General features: G+C 50.8%; 1 protein-coding gene across 5 annotated transcripts in view; it reads left to right on the top strand.

Annotated features, from left to right (window-relative positions):
- The window catches only part of SHANK2 (SH3 and multiple ankyrin repeat domains 2), a 510376-nt gene that overhangs the window by 135277 nt on the left and 348052 nt on the right, over positions 1-27047 (top strand). For all 5 annotated transcript variants that reach the window (XM_072790331.1, XM_072790330.1, XM_072790327.1 and 2 more), the window contains exon 10: positions 637-714. In XM_072790331.1, coding sequence (XP_072646432.1) covers positions 637-714 — 78 coding nt within the window. The remainder of the gene's footprint in view (positions 1-636; positions 715-27047) is intronic.

Raw genomic sequence — 27047 nt, 5'->3', positions numbered from 1 at the left:
ACAACTTTCTAGGCGAAGAATATTCTAGAATACATTCTCACTGTCCCTCATTTTATTTATTTTTTAAAGATATTTATTTATTTATTTATTTATTTATTTGAGAGAGAGAGAGAGAGAGAGAGAGAGAAGCAGACTCCCCACTGAGCAGGAAGCCCAACGCAGGTCTTGATCCCAGGACCCTGGGATCATGACCTGAGCCAAAGGCAGATGCTTTACTGACTAAACCGTCTAGGCGCCTCCGTCTCTTATTTTAGAACATTTAAGGTATCTTCACGTTTTCTCTTTCTTTTTGGGTTTTTGTTACGGTATTTTTCCTATTATGTATGTTATGCACACATGTGAGACGCCTTGCAGAACGCATTCTTAAAAAGTACAGTTGTCTGGCCCCCGGGTGCACATACTAAATATTTATAATGATTCTGACAAGTCATCCAAGGTGTTTGCAGAAGTTAAGCCTCACCTGATAGGGGGCAGGCTGTTCCCCGTCACCCTCGCCACCCTGATGCCCAGAGTGGCCCCCTGGGAACCTCACATGTGCACATCCCCAATTTCCCGTGAGCTTAGCCTCTGAGCAGGTCCTTTGGAGCACGTGTGTGCCACCGAGCCACAAACAGGCTTCTCTTTGTCCACCTGCAGGACAGCTGTGCCAGGGTGCTGCTTTTCCGAGGCGGGAATAAGGAGCAGAAGAACTACCACAGCCAGACTCCATTCCAGGTAAGAAGAGTTCTCAGAGCGCACGCTTGCGGGAGGCCACGTGGGTTTCCGCACAGACCCATGTGTTCCACACGAGGTGGGGGACGTTGCACGCCCGTGGCCCCATCCATCCCTTCGCGCTGGGGCTGTGGTCACGTTCGTTTGCTGTTTGCTGACCTTCTTTCTGGGGCCTGAACAACACGAACCCTGCCGTGATTCATCCTTACAGGGTGTTGCAGGAGGCAGCTCCAGAAAGTCCTTTCCGTCTCTGTCTTGCGGAGGTGGCCTGTCATCATCTGGCATCCCTCTGGGGCTTGCTGTCCCCTAGTGGAGGGCAGTAACCTGGCCTGGCGTCGGCTGTGGTGCTCCACATGGAGGGCAAAGCTGCTGGCCTAATTATGTTTAAACTGTGGTAGAGTATGTATCACACAATGTGGACCGTTTTGACCGCTTCCAAGGGTGCATTTCAGTGGCCATAGAACGTTCCCGATGTTGGGCAAGCATCAGTACTGTGTGCATTTCATCACCCCCAAAAAAAACCCCGTGCCCCCACACTCATCCGCAGTCCCTCCCTACTATCTCTCCCCATTCCCAGGCCCCCTGGAACCACTAATCTATTTTATGTCCATGGCTTTGCCTGTTCCAGACATTTCATAGAAGAGGAACCACACAATAGTGACCTTCTCTGTCTGGCTTCTCGCAGCAGACTGGTGTCAAGGGTCAACAGGGGGTGGCACATGCCGGTCGAGGCTCCGTGTGAATCCTATTGTGTGGAGATGGGGCTCATTTGATTTCAATGCAGCTGACCATGTCGTTTCGGGTGGAAACAAATTCTTTTTTTGGCTAACGCTTTAAGTTGTGGCAATGCTTTTTGACCCTAAACACTGTCAGGTATCTCCAGTTGATTGAAAATCTAAGCGACTGTCATTTATATTTGGAAGTAATTTTTACATCTTACTGAGCCAAGAGAGGCCTTTAATTTAGAACTGCTGCGCACGGATGGTTTTACTAATATTCCTCTTAGGCATTACTAATAAGTACAGGTTTGATGTCTTGAAAATGAGCCAGTTTAATCTAAACACTGAGCTGTATGTCTAATAACCACCATTAAAAGTTCACTTATTTCGTTCATAGTGGTGGGCCTGGATTGTGGTTTCGCATCTCATGGCTTTCAGGCGTTTAGAGCAAAATGGACATGGATGTGACTTTCTGGTTTGCTAATGGGTCTGTAAAGACTGTAGTTAATATCTGGGGAGACGTCCTCATGCCAGTGATGATTAGGGGGAGCTCTGGCACCTTCCATTCCTTGGTGGCCACTTCTGCCCCTTTAGGCTCTGCTGTGGCTCGGTGTTTGTCTTGGTTTAAAGATTTTTTTTTTGTCATTAAATAATACATTTCTTTGTTCCTTTTATTCTTTTTAAGTCAAAGCATTGTTTAAATTGCTTGAAAATGACAGCGAATGCCCTTTGATTCATGGTAAGCCCCTGGATATAAAAGAGCAATGTCTGACTCTTCAGGGCAGCACCTTGTAACTGGTGTTACAGGGAAGTAGCCGTGCACAGCATCCAGGACAGAAGGCATGGAGGTGGCCTCCCTGCCTGTCCCCACTGCTAACCCATCCCCACAGGCAGCACTCCCCTGGCATGGGGCGCTCCTTCTACGGGAGTCCTGGCAGGATGCTTCATACACACTCCTGGCAGAGGTGCCGTACCAGCTCAAATGCAAGGCCATCTGTCTCTATTTTGATGATCAATCAAGTGCCCACATGGTTCTGGAAGACAGCTATGCAGAATGCAGTTGAATGACAGGACTGTGCACCCTGTGAATGTTGCTCATGTAACCGGCGGAATCAGAGGCTGGGGTGCCTGCCCCGCATGCCCTGATGGGCTCCACTGCTTTTCAGAGCTGGTTTCCCTCCCTCGTGTCTCCCGCCTCCTCATGCTGTGGTGAAATGGAGATGTGAGTCAGCCGGCGGATCCCCGCCTGCAAAGTGCCCGGCTCTCTTTCTCATTCACAGCGCCCGCCTCCCAGTTATGGAAGAGGAGTCCCTTTCTGTTGAGTGGGGCGGGTGGGGGGGGGGTGGCTTGCTGTGTTGTTTAAGAGGATCAGATGTGCTCCATGCAAAACGCTCATGATCCTCGGCTGCTGTTCTAAGAAATCTTGGACCGTTTCATGAGTTCATCTGGCCAAACATTTGCTTAATGATTTCATCCAAATGCTGAACCAGCAGCAACAGCAACACTTGAAGGCTTGGGAGAAAATGCAGATACACAGCCCCCACCCATCCTAACCCACTGTCAGGAGCTCAAGGGCAGGGCTTGGCGCTCTGGGTTCTGAGAAGCCCTCTTGAGATCCTGGTGCCTGCGTGGGTTTGAGAATCCCAAGAGAGATGATTCTTTAAGGAGAGGAAGGAAGAGGAGGAGGAGAAGCACTTACATTGTGACAGTGATGCTGATGGTGGGGATTGCCTCGGTCAGCTCGCACAGCCACAGCAGAACACCATGGGCTGAGCCATGTAAACAACAGACATTTATTTCTCAAAGTTTTGGAGGCTAGAAGTCTAAGGTCAGGGTACCAACAGATGTAGTTTCTGGTGAGGCCTCTCTTCCTGGCTGATAGATGGCAAACTACTCACTGGCCTTTCCTCTGTGCATACATGGAGAGAGGGGGCGGTTTCTGCTGTCTCATCCTCTCCTTGTAGAAACAACAGTTCCATCTGTTGGGGCCCCACTCTTATAACCACATTTAACCTTAATTATTCCCTAAAAGCCGTATCTCCAAATACCAACATATAAGCGGTTAATATTTCACCATTTGAATTTTGGGGGAACAAAATTCAACCTATAAAGTGATGATGGTGATAGTGATGAAGATGATGATGGTGATGATGATAGTGATGGTGATGATGGCAGTGGTGATGGTGATGATGGTGATGATGGTGATGATGATAATACTGATGATGGTGGCGATGATGAATCTTCTCTGTTGCACAGAATTTTTAAGCCCACAAACGCTCTTCTGAATGTTCTCATTTGATGTTCAAAAACCCTATGAGGTCAGCATTTTTATTTCTAATTTATAGTCAAAGTGGAATTATGGAGAAATGGTTGTATGGGAATGCAAAATGAGTTAGTGGCCAAGTCTGTGATCTCCAGCCTCCTGACTTCCAGCCCCTCTGAGATCTGGAGTGAAGGAGACACTTCCCTTTGGCACGTAGCGTATCTTGCATCCTGGCATAGAGTGAACAACACCAGGTATCCTTTGCGCTTTGGATTGCTCAGCCCCAGGGAACAAAGAAAAAAATCAAATGGATCTTGATACTTTTTTTTTTCTTAAGGATTTTATTTATTCATGAGAGATAGAGAGAGGCAGAGACATAGGCAGAGGGAGAGACCCTGCTTTTCCCTGAGGGGAGCCTGATGTGGGACTCGATCCTGGAACCCCAGGATCACACCCTGAGCCAAAGGCAGATGCTCAACCACTGAGCCACCCAGGTGCCCCGTGTATCTTGATTCTGAAAACAAAATGGAAAGAAATCTGAAGACGTGGAAGGTCGATGTGAAGGAGTGCAGGCAGCCAGGGAGAGTAGAACAGCTGTGTGGCTACTTTGCTGTTGACCTTGGCTGGGCACTCGCACCCAGCTATCTAATCAAACCCCAGTGTGGGTGTTGCGGGGACGGTGTTGTGCAGATGTGTTAACATCTACAGCCAGTTGATAGAGTAAAGGAGATTGATCCTCTGTAATGTGAGTGGGCCACATCTAATCAGTGGGAAGCCTTTAAAGAAAAAAAAAAAAGAAAGAAACGGTTTATCAGAGAAGACAAAATTCTACCTCAAGTCTGAAACAGAAAACCTGCCCGAGTTTCCACTTTGCTGGCCTGTCCTACAAATTGTGACTGGCCAGTCCTCACAATCGCACAAGCCAGTCCCTTAAAATAATCTCTTAATTGTGTGTACACATACAAATGCACATGCACACACATCTCCTTTTTGGTCTGTTCCCTGCAGACCTCAGGCTGACACAGGGAAGAACTGATGGCAGCTCCCTCCTGAAAGGGGCTCCCGTGGGGCTCTGTGGGCAGGGCTTCCCCAACCTGGCATGCGTATTTGGGGAGGCGGCCTTTCTCCCTATGTGTGTCATGGGTGCCTTGTCCCCAGGCTACATCCAGCCAAATGTAGAGAGAATGGAGGGGATAAGGAGTGGAGGGTCTGGAGGGTGAGGCCTTCTGAAGGTCTGGCATCCAGCTAAGGCAGGGTAGGTGGCAGAGACAGAGTGGGGGTCAGGAGTCCCCTGGTGAGGCTGGGGCGTGGTGGTGGGTGGGCTCCCTTTCAGGGGGTGCAGCTCTTTGCCCTGCCCACCTCAGAGCCTCCCTTCTGGGGCTCCTCCCACGGCCTCTGGACCCCACTCCCCCTCCCTAGTCACCACGCTGGACATTCCAGCAGGACGAAGGCCAAAGCAGAAAAGGAGGAATGAGTTTTAAACTGCTGGGTTGTGGCCGCCCCGCAGGTGGATGCCCGTAAGTCCCGTCTTGGGACGGTTCTCTGTGTCTTCAAGCTCTTTGCTCCATGAGTCACCCTACGGCTCCCAGCCTGTGTCCTTGCACATCCCCTGGGGGAGCACTCCGCTCAGGAAAGTGACCTTGTGTCTCCGCTGTTGCCCTTCAGACCCCGCCCCCGTGGACTCTGCATGGAGCTCCTGCCGAGCTCGCTCACTCAGCAGTGTAGACAGAAGGGTGGACACCTCCTTTCAGTTGTGCACAATTCACGATGGTGTGGTGAGCACTTTTCAGAAGACCATGTGCTCTCGGTGCTGATCATGCAGCCAGTGAGGCAGCCACTCTGGGGTGGTGGCCAGGCCAGCAGCAGAGGCAGGCTGACATTTTAGGACGTCTGGTCTAGTTTTGCACATTTTCCAGGAAACTGAGGAAATGCACTCGGTGGGCACCTCTGTTCCTTATTCCCTCCAAACCCAAACTATGTGCTGGAGCCTCAGGTCATTGAAATCCACGTGGGTTTTAGAGTAAGGTCAGTTTTGTTGCTCCGTGACCTCACACCATGTGCTAGCATCGTGAGCACGATCCCAGCGTCTCTCCCATTGTGCTTTTATTTTGTTTTATTTATTATTTATTTTTCCTGTTGTGCTGTCTTTTATGCTCCAGGTGGTAGGAGTGGACAGTGGGAAATTGCAAAGTTAGCAGAGGATGGCATCAAACACACATCGGAGGGGCCATGTGACCATGGAGGCAGCACTGAGGGCCCCCGGCCACAGCCCCGATACACCTGGGGTCCCCAGTACTGGAGGAACAGGAAGGACCCTCCCCCAGGCCTCTGGAGCCAGCGTGGCCCTGCCCACACCTGGATTTTAGACGTCTAGCCTCCAGATGGGGAGAGACTCAGCTCCAGTTGGTGTGAGCCACTCACCTCAGGACCCTCGTGCAGCCCCTTTCTACACCTTTGAAATGGGGATAATTATAGCAGTTACAGGGCACAGGATGGTGGGGAGCAGGGCTCCATGAGGCAGGTCTGATGGTGCTGTGGGTGCAGCCTGCTGTCACCAGAGGCCCCCTGTGCAGGATCAAGGTCAGGCTGGCCTTGGGAGCCTGGGGAGCAGGTCGTGGGGTTCTGAGGGTTCCCGGGAGACCTGCCCAGGGGATGCCTCCGGAGGCCTCCGGGGAGACAGGGGGCCCCACCTAGGGATGCTCGAGGCTCCCCTCTCATTCCTCACCCCCACCATGCGTGTTCTGGGAGAAGCACCAGGGAGACCCTCACAGGGGACGGAGGGTTTGTTGCTTTCATCTCAGCCCTGGCCACAGGAAGCAATGAACAACTTTTATTTCTGTCCAGTCAGCTCATATTTTTATTTCTCCACCCGTTCTCACTTTACCCCACGGATGGGTTAAAGCTACTGTTTTCCTATTCACCATGTGCCATCCAGAGGGTGGATCTGACCCCAGAGTGTTTGACTGTGGCCTGCCCAGAGCTTTTAAAAAATTAAATGCTTTGCTAACATTTAAATATCCCGGAATTTCATTAAAAAATTCAGACTCCCAGCTTCCCTTAAAAATTAGGAAAGGCAGCCTTTGTGTGAGTTGGCATCTGATCAGGGCTGCGGGACCCTGCCCCTTGGGGAAGGTGGGTGTTTCCCAGCGGCTGCGGTCCCCACACCCCACTCTGCTCACCCCGGCCCACCTTGTGAACTCTATGGCCTGGCTGCCCCCTGCCCCCAATGCCCCGCAGCCTGTCACGCCTGCATTGGAGGAGCAGTTGGCCAAGCCGTTCATTCACACACACTTTCTCTTAGAGTCTGATCTGGGATTCAGACTCTGTTCCACAGAAACAAGGATATGGAAGTTGTATTTCCAGATTAGGGCCCAGAGACCTGGGTAAATGGAAACATTTGGGCTGAAACAGTGTGCGTGTCTGTGATGAGAATAACCGAGTTTCAAGTTCATTATTTCAAGCAGCACACACTGAGTTCCCAGTGAGAGCCACATGTCTTCTGGGTGCTGGGAAATACGTCACTGAGCAAAACACCCCTAGGCTGATGATTAACAAGGAAAGAGAAACATGTAACACGTCAGGGTTGGTACATGACGTGAAGGGTTGGTACATGACGTGAAGAATAGTGACGCGTGGACAGAAATGGGGGAGGGTCTTTCCAGCTGCCATGGTTCCCACACCCCTTTCCTGCTCACCCCATCCTACCTCGTCCCATGATGGGAACCTCACCTGGCCTCAGACCCTGAGCAGGGACCAGGGAAGAGGCAGGGAGGAAGTGGGCCATGCACACCTCTGGGGGGAGCCTTCCAGGGTCCAGAACCAGCACATGCAAAGGTCCTGGAGTCAGAGCGTGCCTGGTGTATTTGAGCAGCAGCAAGAAAGCCAGCAGGCCAGGAAGCAGGGATGGGCAGAGACCACCACCCACGCCAGGAAGTCAGGCTGAAGAGGAGCCACAGGCCATGCAAGGACTTCGGGTTTGACTGAGTCATATGCACAGGACCAACAGGGCAGAAGGAAACTCTAACATGCAAACTAACCCATCCAACCAACCACGGTCATGGTGCTGTGTAAAAATCAGATGTTGCCCTTCCGGGGGGTGAGCAACATGGATGAACCCTTGCGGGTATTATTAGTGAGGATTCTGGATTCAGCAAAATATTCTAGAGCTGCATTGACCAATATGGTGGCCACAGGGCGCATGTGGCTCCATAAATTTAATTACAATTAAATAAAATTTAAAGTTTGGTCTCTTGTACTCCAGGGGCTCAGCACCCATCGTGTTGGACTATGCTGTTCTGGAAGTGATGGGTGCTCCGCCCGGAAGGGCAGCGCTATTTCTTTATGTCCCTGCACCACAGGGCTGACCTTTACCCTTTAAATGACACCAGTGGGAGTGCAGGGGAGGGGTGCCCCGTGAACGGGAGCAGCTTGGGGTCAGGATGGAGAGTTTCCTGATTCATTGGTTAATTGAGCAAGATTGCAGAAGGGATTGTGATGTGGAGCAAGGCTGGGAAGGTCAGACTCCTGGAACCCCAAGGATGCCCCCGAGAGTACACTGCCGGCACCTGGCGGGAGGGGCAAGGCCGGGGTGGGACCCAGAGCAGTCTGTCTGCAGGCGCTGCTCTCCGTGAGCTGAGGAAGGCACGGTCACCCCCAGGCTGACATGGGTGAGGGTCAGGAAGGTACATGACCTCCTCCAGCCAGTTTGTAAACACAAAGGAGCAGTGGTCAGCAGACCTCAGGACTGGGAAGTAGAGAAGGAAGAGGTCGAGAGAATTAGGGAAACCAGAACCAGGTGGGCTCATGGCAACTGCCCTGACAGCATGAGTGAAACCCCCTGCCTGCCTTCAGGGGAAGGAGAGGGGCAACCAGATCACGTGTCAGGACCCCAGAAAGCCGGGTCATGGAGGCCAGGCTCCCGTGTTGAGGATGCAGATGGGGCTGGAAGTTGGGAACACTGGTTAAATGCGCCATGACCTGCTGGGCCCGTATGACCCAACTTATGGAGACCTCGCTGACCTTACACCTCTGGAATCCCTCTCTTGGCTTGCTCGCTCTGCTCCAGATACCCACACCTCCTGCTTTTTCTTAAGCACACCAAACACATCCCTACCCCAGGGCCTTTGCACTTGTGGTCACCACTGGGAACAGAACCATTACCCAGAGTGTGCTGTGTTCCATCCCTCCTGGAAAGCACCATGCCTGCCCTCCTCCTGACAGAGCAGCCCATACCCAGAGCCTCCACTCTGTGTGCAGGTGCTTCAGGTGGAAAATAGGGCCAGCTCAGGGAAACCGCAACGTGAAAGGGAGACACTGAACCAGCGTTAATAGAGATGCTGGACAGGACCTGAGAATCTTAAAGCCCAGAAAGAAACTGAAAAAATACACCTAACATCCCCAGTGCAAGAAGGGAGGAGATGGCATGGGTGCCATGGGGTGTTCGAGGAGCTCTTGAAAGTTATTCATGACAGCAAACATTGCAAGGGAATTGGGATGTGAGAAAATTCAAGGAGTCAGCATGTGGGCCCAACATCTGAATAATGGAATTTCCAGGAGAAGCAGGAAAAAGAAGAAATTAGCAGAGAGGCCATTTGAGACCGTGCCACCCACCAGGACGCAAGATTCCCAACACAAAGGGCCCCTGAGCATCCAGGGTGACACGTGAGCAGAGGCCCATGGCCAAGACAGGGGGCATGAGAACCCAGAACTTTGGGAATAAAAATAAAAATGTGATCCTTAAGTTTCAAGAGAGAAAAGCCAGTTTCCGCATAAAAGATGAGGGGAGGGTCAGACACTCCAGCAGCAGCATGGGATGCTTGTCCAAGATCACAAATTTAGTTCTTCCTTTGAAACTGCGAGCGAAGAGCCTTGCAAGCCTGTGTCCCAGGAAACCAGCTCGAGGGTGCGATGCGCTCCACCCAGGGGGGTCAGCAAGGTCGGAAAGACCCCGGCCCTGGGGCGAGCTTGAGTTCCAAGCTCGAGCTTGGATCAGCAGCCCAGTGGGCGCAGGGCTGGGGGCGGCACCAGGCCGGGTGTTACCTGGAAACAAAGGAAATGGTCCCCCCGATGTGTGTGCCCCTGGAGAGGACACCTGTCTGTGATATTTAATAGAAAGAAATCAAGGTGGATCAGCTGAGGTGGGCTCCTTAGAAACCCAAGCTGAAGACTTGAGGCATGGCGGGGGCTCTGGCTGCCCACCCAGAATCCCACAGACGGGCACCTTGACATTCACACTCATGGTTCTGGAGGCTGGAGGTCCAAGGCCCAGGTGCCCGGCATTCAGTGGCCAGCCAGGGTCCTCCTCCTGGCTTGCAGGTGCCACAGCCCACCCCGAGTCCCCTTGGGGCCTTGCCTCTGCGTGTGGGTGTAGGGACAGAGAGCTCTGACCCTCCTCCTCCAGGGGCATGAATCCCATTGTGAGGACCACCCTCACGACCTTGTCCGACCCTGCCTGCCTTCCAAAGGCCCCACTTCCCAATGCCACACATGGGGTGGGGGTGGGGGTCTTTCAACATGGGCACTTGCAGGGAACCCAGACATTCCTCCCTTAGCGAACCCCGATGACAGGGGAGGGAGCTGCGTTTCGGACCCAGGGAGACAAAGGTTTTTGTGGGAACAGCATTCTCTCCCCGAGGAAGGGCATGTTCCTAAAACTAATGCTTATGTTACCTCAAGGGGTCCCAGAAACCCAGGCTTTGAGTTGGGGTGAGGGGAGACGGATGGAGATGGCAGGAGACAAGGATGATGTTTAAGCATCATGAATTTGTACTAAGATCAGCCAGGAAGGCCGACCTGAAATTTGGGTCCAACCTTGTACATGGATACATGGTCCAACCTTGTATCCCATCTCAGCCCCTATGCCTGCTGGGTTCCCGCGATCCCGCCCTATTTGCAGGTCATCCCCCTCTGCCAGGGTGAGCTGGCTCCGGGAGGGCACAGACAGGGCCCCTGCTGCCATCGTGGCACTCCCACAGGTGGCACCTGTCAGCCCTCCCCAGACCTGGCCCCCGCGACCCCTGCTTGCTGCTGGTTTGCTCCAACTGGCCTTTCTCACTGTTCTTTCTGAGAACCTTGAATACCGCAGATGCACCGAAGTTTTTCAGGAATGGCCTGTGTCTCTGTGCTTTATGCATGAAAACAGCGAGATGTTTTTGTTCCCCAGGAACTCTTCCCCCAGGGGTGGGGTGGTATCACCCTCTTAGGAAAGACGTAAGGCATTTGAGCTTTCTGTGTGTGGGAAGCAGCCAGCCTTTGCATAATCGAGTCTCTTCTACGGGGATCATCACAGGGGAGAACCAACAGTGGCTTAAAACAACACAAAGGTATCCCCTGGCGGTCTGGAGGCCACAACCCTGAAACCCAGGTGTGAGCAGGGCCGCACCCCCTCCTGGAGGACCTGCCCGTCCAGCCTCTGGGGCTGCAGGGGGCCCTGGGCTGTGGCCCCTCCAGCCTCCGCGGTTGCGTGGCCCCCGCTCTGTGGTTAAATCTCCCTCCCTCTTTCTTCTGCAAACACCTGTTCCTGGACAGTGTCCCCATCTCTAGATCCTTAACTTCACATCTGCAAACACCTTCTTTGCCACACAAGGTCACATATTCACATGCTCCAGGGATTCAGTCGTGATGTCTTTTTGGGGCAGTTATTCTGTCCACCTCAAGAGGGCAAGACAGTAGCCAAGCAGAGAAGGTTCTGGGTAGTGCTCGCAGGTGCTGTTCCCTCTGTCTGGAGCCGTCTCCCCTGTGCCAGGAGCGTCACTCCTGCCCCACCCTAAAGGGGGTGCCCAGAGGACACCCTCACCCCATGTCATCATCGTCTCCCGTGGTCTCCATCCATTTCCCCTCACCCCCACCCGAAGCCTTTGATTCTGTGACCCCTTGAGCTAATGTGAGTGTTAGTTTTAGAAACGTGCCCTTCCTTGGGGAGGGAATGCTGTTCCCACAAACCTCAGAGCAGTGACTGCACGGATGACATTCATGAAATCCACCTGCCTCCAACCACCCGCTCCGTGTGGTTCAGCCTCTGAGCCTCCCCTCCAGGCTTACAGGGGTTAGAGACATACCTGGGACAGCCCCCCGTGATGCTGGGACCCTGTCCTAACACCCCCAAGCTATGGTCCCACCTGAGCCTCTATAGAAAGGCTGATTCTGGACCAATTAGACTGTGCCCGCTAGGAAGTTGGGAATGAGCCAAGGCCTTCCAGCAGGGTCGTGAGGAACCCTCTGGCAACCAGACCCCAGGGGAGCAGCGGGGAGCCAGGGCAGGGCACACTGAATGGAGAAGAGGAGTGAGGAAGTGATGTGAATCAGGAGACAGGAAGAGGGACGGACACACATGCACATCTATGCACGTGCACACACCTGCGTGTGTATGCACACACGCACATGCATACACACGGCACGCATACATGCACCCACCCACATGCATGTATACATAAGCAAACATGTGCACATGCACACACAGCAACACACATGAACACACGTTCATGTGCACACAGATGCACACATGCACATGCATGCACATGTACACACACACACCTGCCCACGTAGAGTGTGGCTCCCAAAGACCCCTTGGCTTCTGAGAGGTGTGGCCCTACATCCTGCACTAGGTTTTCATGAGAATCCCCCACAAAAACTGCCTCTTTGGTTGAACCGACAAGTGGGTTTGTGTGCCTCAAATACAGTCAATTCCTGAGTGGAATGGGGACAACACTGCGTCTCGGCCCAGACTTTGTTTCCCCGAGTCCTGCCTTCCCCATCATGCTTGCCCGCTTCTCCACACGGACATTGTTGGTGCCACAATCTCTGAGCCCCTCCCAGCATCAGGCTCGCTGAGCTCGCCACCCGGTCCCTGTGGATGCCAGTCAGTAATGGCCCCACCCACAGCACAGGGACAGAGCTCGGGTCACACCCAGTCCCAGGCCCAAGTCCGCATGACCAAAAGGAAGCTGTTTGCAAGAAGGTGCCGGTTCCCGGTCGTCCCTGGCAGGCAGGTTGACCTAGCTCCCTGGGCCCTGGGGAGGTCGTAGGTCAGAGACACAGCAGAGGCCCGGTGGTGACGCGGCCTCCTGTCCCCATCCGAAGCCCATCTGGGTGGGAGGCCCGCCTCACTCAGGCGCTGACGCGCCAAGCAGGGGCCGCTCGGGTGGGTCCTCAGTAGAGCCAGTGGGCAGATCTCAGTCAGTGAAAGGCTTTGGGGTTTCTGTTTGGTTCTGATTTATTGGACATGTTTTCTAATTGCCGCTCGACTTTGGGACTTGTGTACAATGTGCTCTCCATCACTCGTTCTCCCAAGCGGTACCTCCTCTCAATTTGGATGCATCTAGGTATCTGCTGTTGGGTGAGGGACTTTCAGCTTTCCTTCCGGGCATAAGCAACATTGATCCCATGACTTTATTAAAGCCCAGAGTCCCTCCTCACAGTGTCTCAGGTGGTCCGGGGCTGACAAGCGTCACCTTCCAGGGCCAAGCAGAGAAGTGGTGTTTGGGCAGCATGGGTGAATGTCTTGTGCTACACATCCCAGACTCCTGATTTTTTTTTAAGGTTTTATTTCTTTATTCATGAAACACACACAGAGAGAGAGAAGCAGAGACACAGGCAGAGGGAGAAGCAGGCTCCATGCAGGGAGCCCGACGTGGGACTGGATCCTGGGACTCCAGGATCACGCCCTGAGCTAAAGGCTGACGCTTTAACCACTTTAGCCACCCAGGCATCCCCCAGGCTCCCAATTTAAATACTGTAGCTACCAACAGCTTTTCCAGAAAGGTCAGGCCAATGGAGAAATCCCAGGGAAGGACAGGGACCCCGAGGAGCTGGTTCTACCGAGGAATGACATTTCTTCTGGGAAGTTCAGGGCTGACTTGAGTCATGTCAGGGACCTGCAGTGGATGCCAGTGTAATTTTCCCACCATTTGGGATCTTTACTATGTCCACTTGCTCACAGTCTCGGTCCCTTTTCTGTAGGAGAACATGTGCAGGGCAGGTGGGTCCATGCAGGTGGGGATGGATAAGACACAGGTCCCTGCCCTGCCATTGCTGACCTCGCCAGTATGCGCTCTCTCTCTCTCTCTCTCTCTCTCTCTCTGTCTCATGCTGAGAACTGTTTCCACTGTTGCTTTTACCTGCCAACGTGGTCCTTAGAAGCCACAAGATAACAAAATAGAGAAATCTATAGCAAAGATAAGCATGTTATGGTTGTACTGGTTTTGTCTCTTGCTTTAAAGGTAGTCGGAGGCTCTCAAGTGGGTGTTAGTACCAGGATTCTTTTCCATCCTTTTTTTTTTTTTTTTTTTTTAAACATTTAAGAATAAGCTCCAAAGACTTGGCATTTTTTAAGATGCTATTTATTCATGAGAGAGAAGTCTCAGCCTGCTGTGACATTAGTAAGACCATGTTGGTCTCAATCAGTGCAAGACTTCCCCCCTCGGGGTCCAGGAGTGAGGCCACGGGTGGGTCAGCCAGTGCTGCTGGGATGGGTTGTGGGCCCAAGTGGGTGGACACCCCAAGCTTTCCATGGCGGGCTCTCCAAATCTGTGCTTTATTGGGAACAATCCACATCAGGGTCCAGGATAAGATGCGTCTTAGCATTACAAAGGAAGACCTCAGGACCACGTTTTGTTGTGCTTTTCAGAACCTGGAGTTTCCCAAGCATCCTCAGGTCTCCTCCTCTCGGCGCGCTTTCTTGTCTTGGAAAACTATCTTTTAGGGCAGAGTCCGTGTGTCAGTCGTCTCTCACCTGAAGCTAGGTACCCAGCTCAGGGCCTGGCACAAAGTTGGTGTGCTTGTTAATGAAATGAAAGAGTAAAGAAAGAGTGAGTTGGCATCCTCATGGCGAGACGGAACAGAACCAGTCGTGGCCATAGATTTTAGGGTATTAGAAACATGGGTGACCTTCTGGGCTGGGTTCTGGATGGCTCTCTGGGGCCTCTGAGCCCAGGGGCCTGGCTCTGATTTTTGCTTTCACTCCCAGCTAACCACGCAATAGGGGCTGCGTACTAATTTAAGACTCTTTTTGTCCATCTGTGAACTGGGATGTGTCCCACCGTTTGACTGGAGAATACAGGGGACAGGTAGCAAGGTGGCTGGCACAGGCTGCTCCGACCTCCTCCCATGTCCACACTGTGACCCCATTGCTTCATTTTATAGCTCAGTCCCTGGCACGATGCAGGCAGCTCAAGAATGGAAAGTTCTAGAAGTTAAGCCCACTTGTTAAAATGACTGGTCCTGGTCTCCTTAGTGACGTCGCCTCTCCAAGCCTCACATCGCTTATCTGGGGACAGACCACGGCTGACAGCTTACCCATCAGCGATGAGAGTAGATTACTGTATAATCAGCTTGGCCGGGAGCTCAGCTCCTGCTCCGCTCCTGGTTCTCTAGAGCAGTGGGCTCTCCTGGGACCCCCATGGGCTCTCTGGAAAGCACAGGTGACCTCTTAGGCCCACCTGTGCAACACAGACTTCCCGCAAATGCCGTGTGTCCCCAGGCAGGCAGCCGGCCCCACACTGAGATTCTTACTCCTGGGAGCCAACTTTTATGCGGGTGATACGTGTGAGGGTTCCCCTTCTGGCCTGTTCGCCCCTGACACTTACCTGACATTCCAGGTTCATTTGTCATTCAGTGACTACCTACCTACCCAAGCCTTCGTGGTGTCTGTGAGTCCCAAGGACAGGACACGCCGCGGGACCAGTCCCCGCTCTCACTAGGCACCCACGGCGGCTCCGTAAGAAGGGTCTTTCTGCCGACCACTTAGTTATGGCTGTGTCTCACCTGTTCTCAGGGGCTCCCTGCCCACCTGTCACAGTTGTCACCAATGGTGTTTGAAACCCGTCATGTCGGGGAAAGTGTGTCTGCAGCCTCTCCCGTCATTGGGCACATAAAACAGCGAGCATCAGCAGCGCGTGCTGTCTTATATTTGATCAGATATGGTTGTAACAGTGCTGCTAAGCGCCAGGTGAGGCTATTTGGGGGTCATGTCGTCTGGAGCCCACCAGGCTTCCCTGGGAGCAGCACCTCACCTGACATCTGAATGCTGAGTCAGTTCACTCAGAGGCATGAAGGTGGGTGGACGGGTGGCACCGTGTGCTGGAAGGGCTCACAGCGAGCAGGTGAGTCCATGTGGGAAGCAGGAAGAGAAGCAGGAGGGGAGGCTGGCCTGATGCTCGATGCTCGGGGTCCTGGCCACACGCGGCAGGGGGGCCACCAGCAGGCTCTGGATCTGCAATAAGGAGTGAGCACCTGATTTTAATGTGGTGTGTGTTGTTTCAGGTTTGCTTTTTGCAAATCGTGGTAAAAGACACATATCCAATGTTGCCAGATCTTCTTGCTTCTCAAGAGAATTTAGAAATTCAGGTTTTTTTTCCATCATAAAATTTGCATAATGTAGAAATTACTACCTTAATTGTCTTTAGGTGCAGAGTTCAGTGGCATGAAATAGATTCACACTGTTTTGCAGCTGTCCCCACTGTCCATCTCCAGGACTGTCCATCATCCCAGATGGAGGCTCTGTGCCCAGGCGACAGACCCCCAGGCTCTGACCCCCATCCCTCCCTACTGCTGTGACCACCGTCCACTCTCTGTCCCTAGGAGACACTGACCCCGTCCCTCCCCCCTGTGACCACCGTCCATTCTCTGTCCCCTGGAGACACTAACTCCATTCCTCCGTGCCCTCCCCCCTCCATGACCACCATCCAGTCTCTATCCCTGTGAATCTGGAGACCCTAGACACTTCTTATGAGTGAAATCTTACAAAATTTATCTTTTCATGTCTGGCTTATTTCATGTCCCCAGAGTCCATCCCTGTTGTAGCAGTTGTCAAAATGTCCATACTTTCTAAGGCTGAGTGACTGTCAGTGTGTGGATGGACCACGTCCTGTTTTTCCGTTTGTCCACGGATGGACTCTTGGGTGCTCCCACCCTTTGGCTGTTTTGAATAACCCTGCTGGGAACGTGGGTGAGCAAATGGTTCTCCTTGCCTTTGCCTTTCTGTGGACACACCTGGCAGTGGGCTTGCTGGGCCCCCGGACAGTCTGTAGATCATTTCCTGAGGACCCGTGTGCTGTCTTCCACAGTGGCTACACTATGTTATGTTCCCGGGAGCCGTGTACGGGGCTCTCCATGTCCTCACTGGCACTTGTTTCTGCTTTTGTGTCTATAGTTGCCAACCTAGTGGGCCTGAGGTGGTGGCGCACTGTATTTTTGAATAGTTTAATTTGTGTGGCAACCACCAGGACAACATTTTAAGGAGGCATGGGCACCCTGTGGGGTCTTTGAGGGCCTGACTCTCAGCTGCCTCTGACTGAGCACAAGACTGAACACTCAGGAGAGGGTCCTGCTCACACCTTGGGAAGGGGTGGCTGGTAGCCTTACTTGGAAAAGTGGCTCGAACTAGTGGAAAACAGAACCAGTTTCCTGGAAATTGGCCCAGAGTCAGCGATGGGGGGAGGTCCTGCTTGACGTGGCACATTTCTCTGTTTCCGTGGTCCCCCCCGGCCAGGACGGCACAGGTGTGGGACCCAGCAGGACCCTGTTGCTTCTGTCACTCAGTGAGTTTGATGCTACCTTATTTATCCTGTTTCTGGAGAGTTTGAGATGGGGCTTTGCCTTCCACAGGGCAGGGTTTAAGACAAGAACGTGTACATCTGTAATTAAGTATTTCCTGTGGCCCTTCTGAGAGATAACGACTCTGTTTCCTCAAGGAACTTTGTCTTCATCATGAAGATGTCCATCAGCAAGGCAGAACCAGTGCTTCTGAGAACCACATGTCCCCATGATGTTTTCTTGTCTCCCAAGAACATTACAGTTTCCCCTAGAAAAAGACATTTCCGGGGGGAAGATATGGTGTCATACAGAGATCATGGTAATTTTAAGTTTAGAGTGGGCTCTTGGAGATGGCTAATAAATATTGCACACAGAGACTCAGAGTTTTTAAAAAAGCAATATTTGTTATGCTGATTGTTACTTGCCAGAATTTCTACAGACTTGAACGAAAATGGATGATGTTTTTCGTTCTTCCTTTAAAATGTTAGCAGGATGATTCTCACTTTGGAAAAGTAATCGGAGTAGTTGAGAGTGTGTAGCTGGGCAGATGAGGTGGGCCCACCAACAGACGGTGGCTGTCAAAATAGGGACTCGTTGCAGTGACACTGTTAGCTTGTAGATCCTTGCTCGTGCTCTGCGGGCCAACAGATGACCCCTGACTTAGGAACATGTCAGGGCACCGTCTCTTATTCCTTCAAAAGGGCTAGGTGAGGTCTTAAAGATGATTCAGAAGACACTGACCCTGGTGATTGGTGACAATGCCACCACCTGGAAAAAGCCTGCAAACCAGATGATCATTCTGCCTCTTGTCACCTTGTCTTGACCTGCTGTGGCCAAGCCAACAGCTCTGACTGGCATCCCATCCACGCAGCCCTTATGCTGCCCCTCAGGGCAGTGGGAACAGACCAGCAGTGGCACCTGGCCTCAATTTCCCAGGGCTCTGTGCCTAATTATTTTTTTTAAAACAGCTTTATCAAGAAATAATTCACCTACCATACAACTCCCCCATTGAACATGTACAGTTCGCTGGTTTGGGGTATATTCATAGATATGAGCAACCACCACCACAGTCAAGCTTAGAACCCTTTCATCCCCCAAGAGAAACCCTTCCACAATCGTCTTGCCCCCCCCGGGACCTGGCACCCATGGCCCTACTCCCTGTCTCCGTGGATTTCTCTATTTTGTATAAATGGAGTCCTACACCATGTGGCCTTTAGTGACTGGCTTCTCTCAGCACACTGTTTTTGAGGCTCATCTACCTTGTAGCAGGTGGCAGTACTTCCTGCCTTTCTATCGTGCGGAATCAGTTGTTGGCTCCTGTGCTTCCTTGCTGTTTCAGAATGCATTTAGAGCAGCGAAATCAGCCCCCGTGGCCAATCATCTCTTTCCACACATGGTGGTCATTTGGGAGTGTTTCCAGTGTGGCATCCCACACTAGCCAGGTGGGGTCCCCGCAAAGGAGCTGAAATAACATAAAATAATAATGATGAGCACTTGTTATGTGTATTAGTCGGCCCAGACTAGGTTCTGTGTGGTAACAAACATCCCCACGCTCTCTGTGGCTTCCAACCATCTGGTGGCAACACCAGAAAAACTGGCCCCAGTTTCGTCTCTGTCCCAGGATCCAGGTTGAGGAGACATAGCTCTTCTTTAGGCTGAGATGACAGGGAACAGGTGGAGCCGGAGTTGGGGGTGGGGGCAGGGAAAGGCCGGCTTCCCTCCCACTGTGAGGCCCCACTACTCACAGGCCATGGGCAGGGCTGTCTAAGCCTCATCCAGGCAGAGGTAGAATGACTGATACCCAGAAAACACTACATCAGAGGCCGGCAGGTTAGGACCGCATCTGGTCCATTGCCTTATCTCTGTAAATAAAGTTTTATTGGAACACAGCTGCACCTGTTTGTTTGCATTTTCTCTGTGGTAGCTCTCCAGCCAGGGTAGCAGAGATGAATAGATGCCTTAGAGACTGTGTGGCCCACGACACTGGAGATCTTTACTCTCTGGCGCTCACTTCCGCTCTCCATCCTTGTCACTGTCATCATCACAGTGCCTGTTAGGTGGCACGGACAGCTTGCTTTTCTGTAGTGAGCAGGGTCAACTGCTTTCTTTGTTGTGGGAACCCAAGGAGAGGGTCCCCCGGTGATGTCTACATCCCGATCGCCCAAACCCATGAATATGTTACCTTACGTGGCAGCAGGCACTTTGCAGGTGTGACTCAGATGAGAGTCTTGAAATGGGAGATGGTCCTGGGCTCGCTAGGTGGTCTCGTGTCATCAGAGGCAGCCTTAAAAGAGGAGCCAGGAGGGGCAAAGGGAGAGGAGACGTGACAAAGAAAGCGTAAGTCAGGCAGAATGATGGAAGGTGCTGGGCTGTCGGCCTCCTGGACCAAGGAGGGGCTGCATGCCAAGGAACACAGTGCTGCAGGAGACCAGAGAAAGCTAGGAAACCGATTTTCTCCCCCAAGGCTTCACAAGGAACCAGCCAAGGTCACCTTGATTTTAGGACTTCTGGCTCTGGAACCATCAGATACTAAATGTGTGTTGTGTTAAGCTGCCACATCTGGCCCTCATTACAGGGGCCATAGGACACTTGTACTTCCTCAGCCACGGAATCCTCGCAGCAGCCCCTGAGACAAAGCCTGGCTTTACCCCGCATCACAGATGAGGCCACAGCAATGCTGAGCACCCACCTTGGGGCTGAGCCTAGTGTCCTGCCCTCCATCGTGTTCTTAGACTTTTCCACAAAAACATACTTCCTTAATAGGATATGTGCTAATGAATGACAACCATGGGTACAAATGCTGGAAGGCACACAGAGAAGATTACAGAAATGGCAGGTCTTGGGCATACTGCATTCTCATGGGTGTCACTCTTACCCTGAGCTCTCACTCTGCTTGACATCTGTGAGCTTCTGCAGGCCTGTGTCATTCTCAGAATCTTGTTAGAATTGACTGTTCATGCTTTCACCAGCCCCAGCCACCCAGGAGGTACCAGCTGTCGCTCTTGGGTCACTCGCACCGTCCATCAGCATGTCTTTCCCCTCCTTCCTCTGGCACAGGCAGACGGACCTCCTGCCGATCTGGGTTCAGGTTCATGGGCTGAAGCTTACCTGCCAGCACCACCCACCTTTGGCAGTGTTCCTGTCTTACCAGTCATGTGACGTTTCCCTTCCTTGATCCCAGTTCTGCTCCATGAGTGCTTTTTGGGGGAATTTGATTCTCCCGGAGAAAAGAGCACCTCTGACACACCCCCCCCCCCCCATCACGGCCGTCAGCCTTGAAACAAATGCCCTCACTTTACACCATGCACTGTCTCTCTGTTCCAAGGCCCTGGGACCTCATCTCATGATCCAGATGAAAGCCAGCAGGAGACTTTGCAGAATCATTCTGCAAGAAGGCCCTTTTGGGGGTGAGGTTGCCCTGACAACCACACTCCACTTCCCATCTCAGCAAAAGTACCTAAGGACTGCCAAGCACAAGCCCTTGATCAATGCTTGGTCAGTCCTGAGAGCTGGTTCTTCACTGAATAAGGCTTCTGGTGGGTCGACCAGCTGTCTCAGACCTCTAGCCTCAACTGTTCTCCCTTCAAACAGACCAGCCTTTCCTTCTAGACATCTCCAGAGGGACACAGGGTGGAAGGGAGAGTTGTGTGATTCTGTGGAGTCTCTCCTAAGTGACTAAGGAATAGTAGCATCTAAGCCATCTTCATAGGAGGCAACAGGTATCATAACATCTGAGAATCTGGACATGTGATCCATGGTGCTGAAAGGTGTCAAAGGCCACCTGGACCCTGCCTGTGTCTTACGGCAATTATCATGTCCTCATGAACTTGGCTTCCCTTGCTTGAACCCCTTCAGAGATGGGGAACTCATCACTTCCTGAGGTTCCCTTCCATGCATTGACTTGCATGCCCCCGACCCACCCTGTGGCCCCCACCCTCCCACTTTGGCCCAAATCCATCAGCCCCACAGGACACGCCCACTCCTTCAGGTCTGACGACTGTCAAGCTCGGCAATGGCAGTGGAATGACCCAGGGTATGGAGGAGGAGGGAAGGCCTACCCGGGGCATTTCAGGGTGAGATCTCTTCTGACAATGGAGTTCAGAATCTTCATGAATATTTAAATGGAATGCAGAGTCAGTGCTCCCGGATTCTTACTCATTTTAACACTGTGGGAAGTATTACTGTTTATAAAATAGGGACAAAGACTCTTTTGTCTCCATGTGTCTCCTCCGAGTCTGTTTCGGAGTGTGGGCTCTTATTTTTTTTAAACGGAGAAGCTAACATATTGAGATGTCTTCACAAGCATATGATGTGTGCCTGCCTGCGGTCGGTCCTCCCTGCCTCCGGACCCGGCAGCAGAAGATTCTAACCCCTGGCTCGCCTTTCTGTCTCCAGCAGGTGGGGAGGGACCAGCCAGGAGACAGAAGAGGGACCAGTGATTAGTGGTAGAAAGTGAGAATTGCCTCTTTTTTGCTGATGTGGCCAGACCAGGGGATTCTGAGAACCCCTGTAGCCCATCTCATTATTTGTAGGTGCTGTATATGTTTGTCAGTTTGCCTGCTCACAAGTTAATCTGTAACCCCAAAGTAAAATCTTACAGCAAGATTTGTTTTGTCTTTTGTTTTGTTTGGATTTTTTATTTTGTTTTTTTGTTTTGTTTTGTTTTTGTTTTTGTTTTTTTGCATTTCTGTGTTCTTTGTTGGTGTTTTATTGCTTAAAACAGCCCTCAGGCATAGTGCTGAAAAGCTGCATAGTGATGCTGAGCACAAGAACATGCCTTGGGGAAAAAATGCGTGTGTCTGCCAGGCTCCGTCCAGGCACAAGCTGTAGCCCAGCTTCGGTGAGGTCGGTGTTGGTGAGGAAACTGTATGTATTAAACCAGGTGTCCTTACACAGAAACACCCATCCAGCCAGCTGTGTGTCGATCACTTGGTCAAAATGTGAGCAGAGGCTTGCAGGGTCCTAGCCCTTGTCTCCCCTAGGAGCACCTGTTTCATATTCTCTAAATCAACGTTCCCAGTGACTTTATAGGACAAAGCTTCTGCAGACAGGTGGGTGGACCAGATATACACCAGGTGGCAAGAGGCTGGTGCTGTGTGTGTACTGCAGGGGAAGCAGGGCAAGCCAGGTGCCCCCAGGTTCATGCTGACGACACCTCCACCAGGCTGTCTGCCTACTAGGCCAGACCCATCTGAGGATGGTGGGTTTGCCTTTTTTTTTTTTTTAAAGATTTGTTTATTTTTAGAGAGAGAGAGACAGAGAGCAGACACATGAGCAGGAAGGGCAGAGGGAAAGGGAGATAGAATCCACAGCAGACTCCTCACTGAGCATAGAGCCTGACAAGGGGCTCAATCTCATGACCCTGAAACCTGAGCCAAAACTCAAAGTTGAATGCCTCATTGACTGTACCACCCAGGTGCCCCTCAGGTGGTAGGTTTGCTTTTACATGTGAACCCTAATATGGGCATGATGCTCTGAGGGAGAAATGACCTCCCTTAGATGTTTTTTTTTTTTTTCTACTAGGTTCTAAGTATCTGGCCCTAGCAAGGCACATTGCAAGGTTTCTGCTTGTGTTGACTGCAGGTGCATGGGGTGGGGCTCGGATCCTAGAAGAGACTCAAGGACACGTTCTATGAACATCCAGTTTCCTTACTATGCACCCTAAAAATTTCCAGGTGGTATCCACAGCTATCAGGCATCTCATCTACATCTCATCTCATCTAAAAGACTTTTCTTCACTTTGGCAGGCAGTCTTTAACAAAATGCATGTGTTTCTTAGCTCAGTCCATGCAGCAGGATACCTTTGAAATATTTATTCCAAAAAGTCGCTGATGAAATGCGGCATGTATTTACCCATTGCCTTCTTTTACAGAAACAGCTTCAGCTGCTGATTCATGCAGATATAAATAGTGGCCCACTGCGAAACCCCACATACCTTCCCTCCGTGGCGCAAACTGTCACACTGTACCGGGCTTCGTACATTTCCTTGCCGGTTGATGGAACGACACTTGGAGTAACCACTGGAGTGGGCAGGGTGTCTGATCCCATTTGCCGAGAAGCTGCCCTCCTGTGAGCCAGGATGGTGATAGGGCGGAGGGTCCAGCTGACCTTGTACGATTGGGGGTGAGCAATGGCCAGAGAGCAGGAGCCATAGAAGACACTGTGTCCTCAAAACATTGAGGTTTGGGGGAGACATAAGCCCGACTCCAGTGTTGTTTGTTACAGGTGCCATGTTTCAAAGGAGACTGGCCTCCCTGAAAGGCAGTCCTACATAGAAGGGTCCGACCAGAAGGGTAGAAAGATCATGAAAGAGAGGGTGATGTCCAGGGTCCTCACCAGAACCTCACTGAAAAGCTGGTCTGTACTGACACCTTCTCAGATATAACTTTCTGGCCTGGCTGCTCATTGAAGCCTCTGGGTGGATGGAAAACCCTTCAAACATGAAGTGCGGTCTCCGCTGCACTGTTCTAGAGGCGGGGATGGGAGGGATGCTGAGCCCAGCACATCTGAAAGCAAGCATTTCCCAGCAGCACGTGGGACATGGCGTTCCTTCCCTGTGGTTTGTGGTGTCTGGATAACCAGCAGCCCCATTGCAGGTGGACACAGGGCTCCTTGCTGCATCTCCAGGCACCTGCTGAATGGTCACCAGCCAGTGACAGGTGGGTCTGGCTCCTCCTCATAGGCTGGGTGCCCAAGGCTGAGAGGAAAGAGGAGCTACCAAATGAAGTCAGTCAGGTTTCAAACACGATGATCAGGAGCTCGAGGATGCGGGTGCACGCCTGGGGTCCAGGCAGTCACCGAATGGATGGAAGAAACACTCTGACACCTGATATGTCCTCACTGTCATACACACAAACTTAGCCTAGGAGCTCGGGGGACCCTCAGCCCTCAACTCCTCCTGCCACCTTTCTCCTTCCGACATCTGATGGTTCTTACCACCTGCTGGCACCTGTTGACTCCTTGGTATGAAGATTATTGACCGTTAGGTTTAGCCTTGTTTTGGGGTTTGCGTTTGGGCCTCTTGGTGTCAGTTTATACTAATATAATAATTATTGTAACTCTTAGCAGCTCTAGAGTTCAGATTTCTTTTTCAAATTCATCCTTTCAGTTTTGCTTATAATCTTGAAAGTGTAAGAAGACTTCATTGTCATTTGTTTATTTTTACGCCACTAGCTCAGCTTTCTCCTCTTTTTCCCCCAGCTTCGATGACACATTTAGAAATTTGTACCCACACATTTTAGCGGGGTACAAACCATCCCTGGCTCCTCTGTTTCTCGTTTGCTTTACATTCCATCCCAAATTTCCTTGTTTTTATTTTTCCTCCATGGGACCATTTTTCTTTTGCTAGAGTCCCTTTAAGATTTTGTGCTGGCGATGGATTATCTGCTTTGATTTTTCTGCAGACAATTTACTCAGTCTTATCAGCATATCCTTGTCAGGTGCAGGTTCTAGATTGGCCTGACTTCCCGTTGGTCCTTCCTTCTGCTCCGACTCCTCCTTTGTCTTCTGAACACAACGCAGTTGACGTAAGCTTAGGAAAGGGTGGTCCACCTTACAAGGGATCCCTTGGTCTGTGTTCAGTGTGTGTCTGCCTAGATGTCTCCTGCATTTAGCTTGTCTGAGGTCCACATGCCATTTTCAATATTTGGAGCCACGTGTCTCATGCATTGGAGCTGGACACCAGACAGCATGTCCATGCACTTCTGGTCTTCTCTCACAGGCATCCGGTCACACAAGTCAGCGCTTTGCACTGTGTCTCCATCTCTCCCTTTCAGGGTCTCTTCTTTCTTCCCTCTGTGCTTTAGCTTGTGTGCTTTCTACTGACCTGTTAGCAATGTTCTTGCCCATCTTCTCTGCAATCAGATCCTCAACTCACCCTCTAGGTCCTGAATTATAGATACTGTGTTTTCAGGTCTGGAGTTCATGGTTGATTCTTTTCTTTTTTAGTTCTTGAAGTATAATAGGCATACAGTGTTATGTGAGATTCAAGGGTTCCGCACACCGACTTGACCACTGTTCACCACAGCAAGCATGGGCTTCATCTATCACGATACACTCTTACAGTATTACCGACTGTAGTCCCTTTGTGGCACTTGTCATCCTTGTGACTTATTTATCTTAGAGCTAGAAGTCTGTGTCTCTTAATCCCCTGTATCTATTTTGCTCCCCTCTGGCAACTGCTAGGTTGTTTTCTTTCTTTTCTTTCTTTCTTTCTTTCTTCCTTCCTTCCTTCCTTCCTTCCTTCCTTCCTTCCTTCCTTCCTCCTTCCTTCCTTCCTTTCTTTCTTTCTCTTTCTCTTTCTCTTTCTTTCTTCTTTCTTTCTTTTTGTTAAGAGATTTTATTTATTTATTCATGAGACACACACACACACACACACACACACACACACACGGGGGGGGGGGGGCAGAGACACAGAGATACACTCCCTCCCACAGAGGGAGAAGCAGGCTCCACACAGGGAGCCCGACGTGGGACTTGATCCTGGGTCTCTAGGACCACACTCTGGGCCGAAGGCGCTAAACCGCTGAGCCACCCGGGCTGCCCCCAGGTTGTTTTCTATATTGAGTTTGTTTGTTTTTTTGTTGTTGCTGTTTGTTCATCTGTTCTGTCTCATAGATTCCACATATGGGTAAAATCGTACAGTATTTGTTTTTCTCTGATTAACTTGTTTCACTAGGTCCATTCATGTTGTTGCAAATGGCAAGATCTCATCCTTTTTATGGCTGAGTAATATTCCATTACGTACACTGACACGTGAATATATATATTCACTTATCCATCAACGGACACTGAGTTGCTTCCATATCTTGGTTATTTTAAATACTGCTATAATAAACATAGGGGTGCATATATCTTTTTGGATTAGTGTTTTCATTTTCTTTGGGTAAATACCCAGTAGTGCAATTACTGGCTCATAGGGTATTTCTATTGTAAATTTTTGGGGGGACCTCCATACTGTTTTCCACAGTGGCTGCATCAATTTGCATTTCCACCAACAGTGAATGAGGGTTCTGTTTTCTCCAAATCCTCACCAACATCTTTTGTTTCCTGTGTTGTTGAGCTTAGCCATTCTGACAAGTGTGAGATGGTATCTCATGGTAGTTTTGATTTGTATTTCCCTGATAATCAGTGATGTTGAGCATCTTCTCATGTGTCTGTTGGCCGTCTGTATGTCTTTTCTACAGAAATGTCTATCAAGGTCCTCTGCCCATTTTAATTGGAGGGTGGCTCCAATTGGGGGGTGGGGGAGTTGGTGTTTATTTGTTTAAGTTCTTCATATATTTTGAACATTAATCCCTAATTGATTATATACTAGTAACTATCTTCTCCCATTCAGTACATTGTCTTTTTGTTTTGTTAATGGTTTCCTTCCCTGTAAAAAGCTTCTTATTTTAGTGTAGTCCCAACAGTTTATTTTTGCTTTAGTTTCCCTTGCCTCAGGGGACAGATCCATGAATGTGTTGCTAAGACTGACGTCCAAGAGAGTACTGGCTGTATTTTCTCTTAGGAGTTTTATGGTTTCAGGCCTCATGTTTAGGTTTTTAATTAATTCTTTTTTTAGGTGTTCCAATTCTCCGTTCAAATTATTCATCAGCTATTTTCTCATATTTTTCCTTTATTGTCTGTAAGATATTAATTATCTTAAAGTTCTTAGCCACTCATGCAAGTGTCTGCACCATCCATGGATCTGTTTCTGTTGACTGAGTTTTCTCTTTATTTCTAACCCCTGTCACTATCCCTGGGAATGATTAGTAATTATTTATAGAATGTCAGGCATTGTGTATATTTGAAAAATTATAGAGACTCCAGATAATGTTCTTTGC

Source organism: Canis lupus, chromosome 21 (assembly GCF_048164855.1).
Source record: "Canis lupus baileyi chromosome 21, mCanLup2.hap1, whole genome shotgun sequence".
NCBI classification, from domain to species: Eukaryota; Metazoa; Chordata; class Mammalia; order Carnivora; family Canidae; genus Canis; species Canis lupus.
This window is presented reverse-complemented; position numbering and strand designations above follow the sequence as displayed.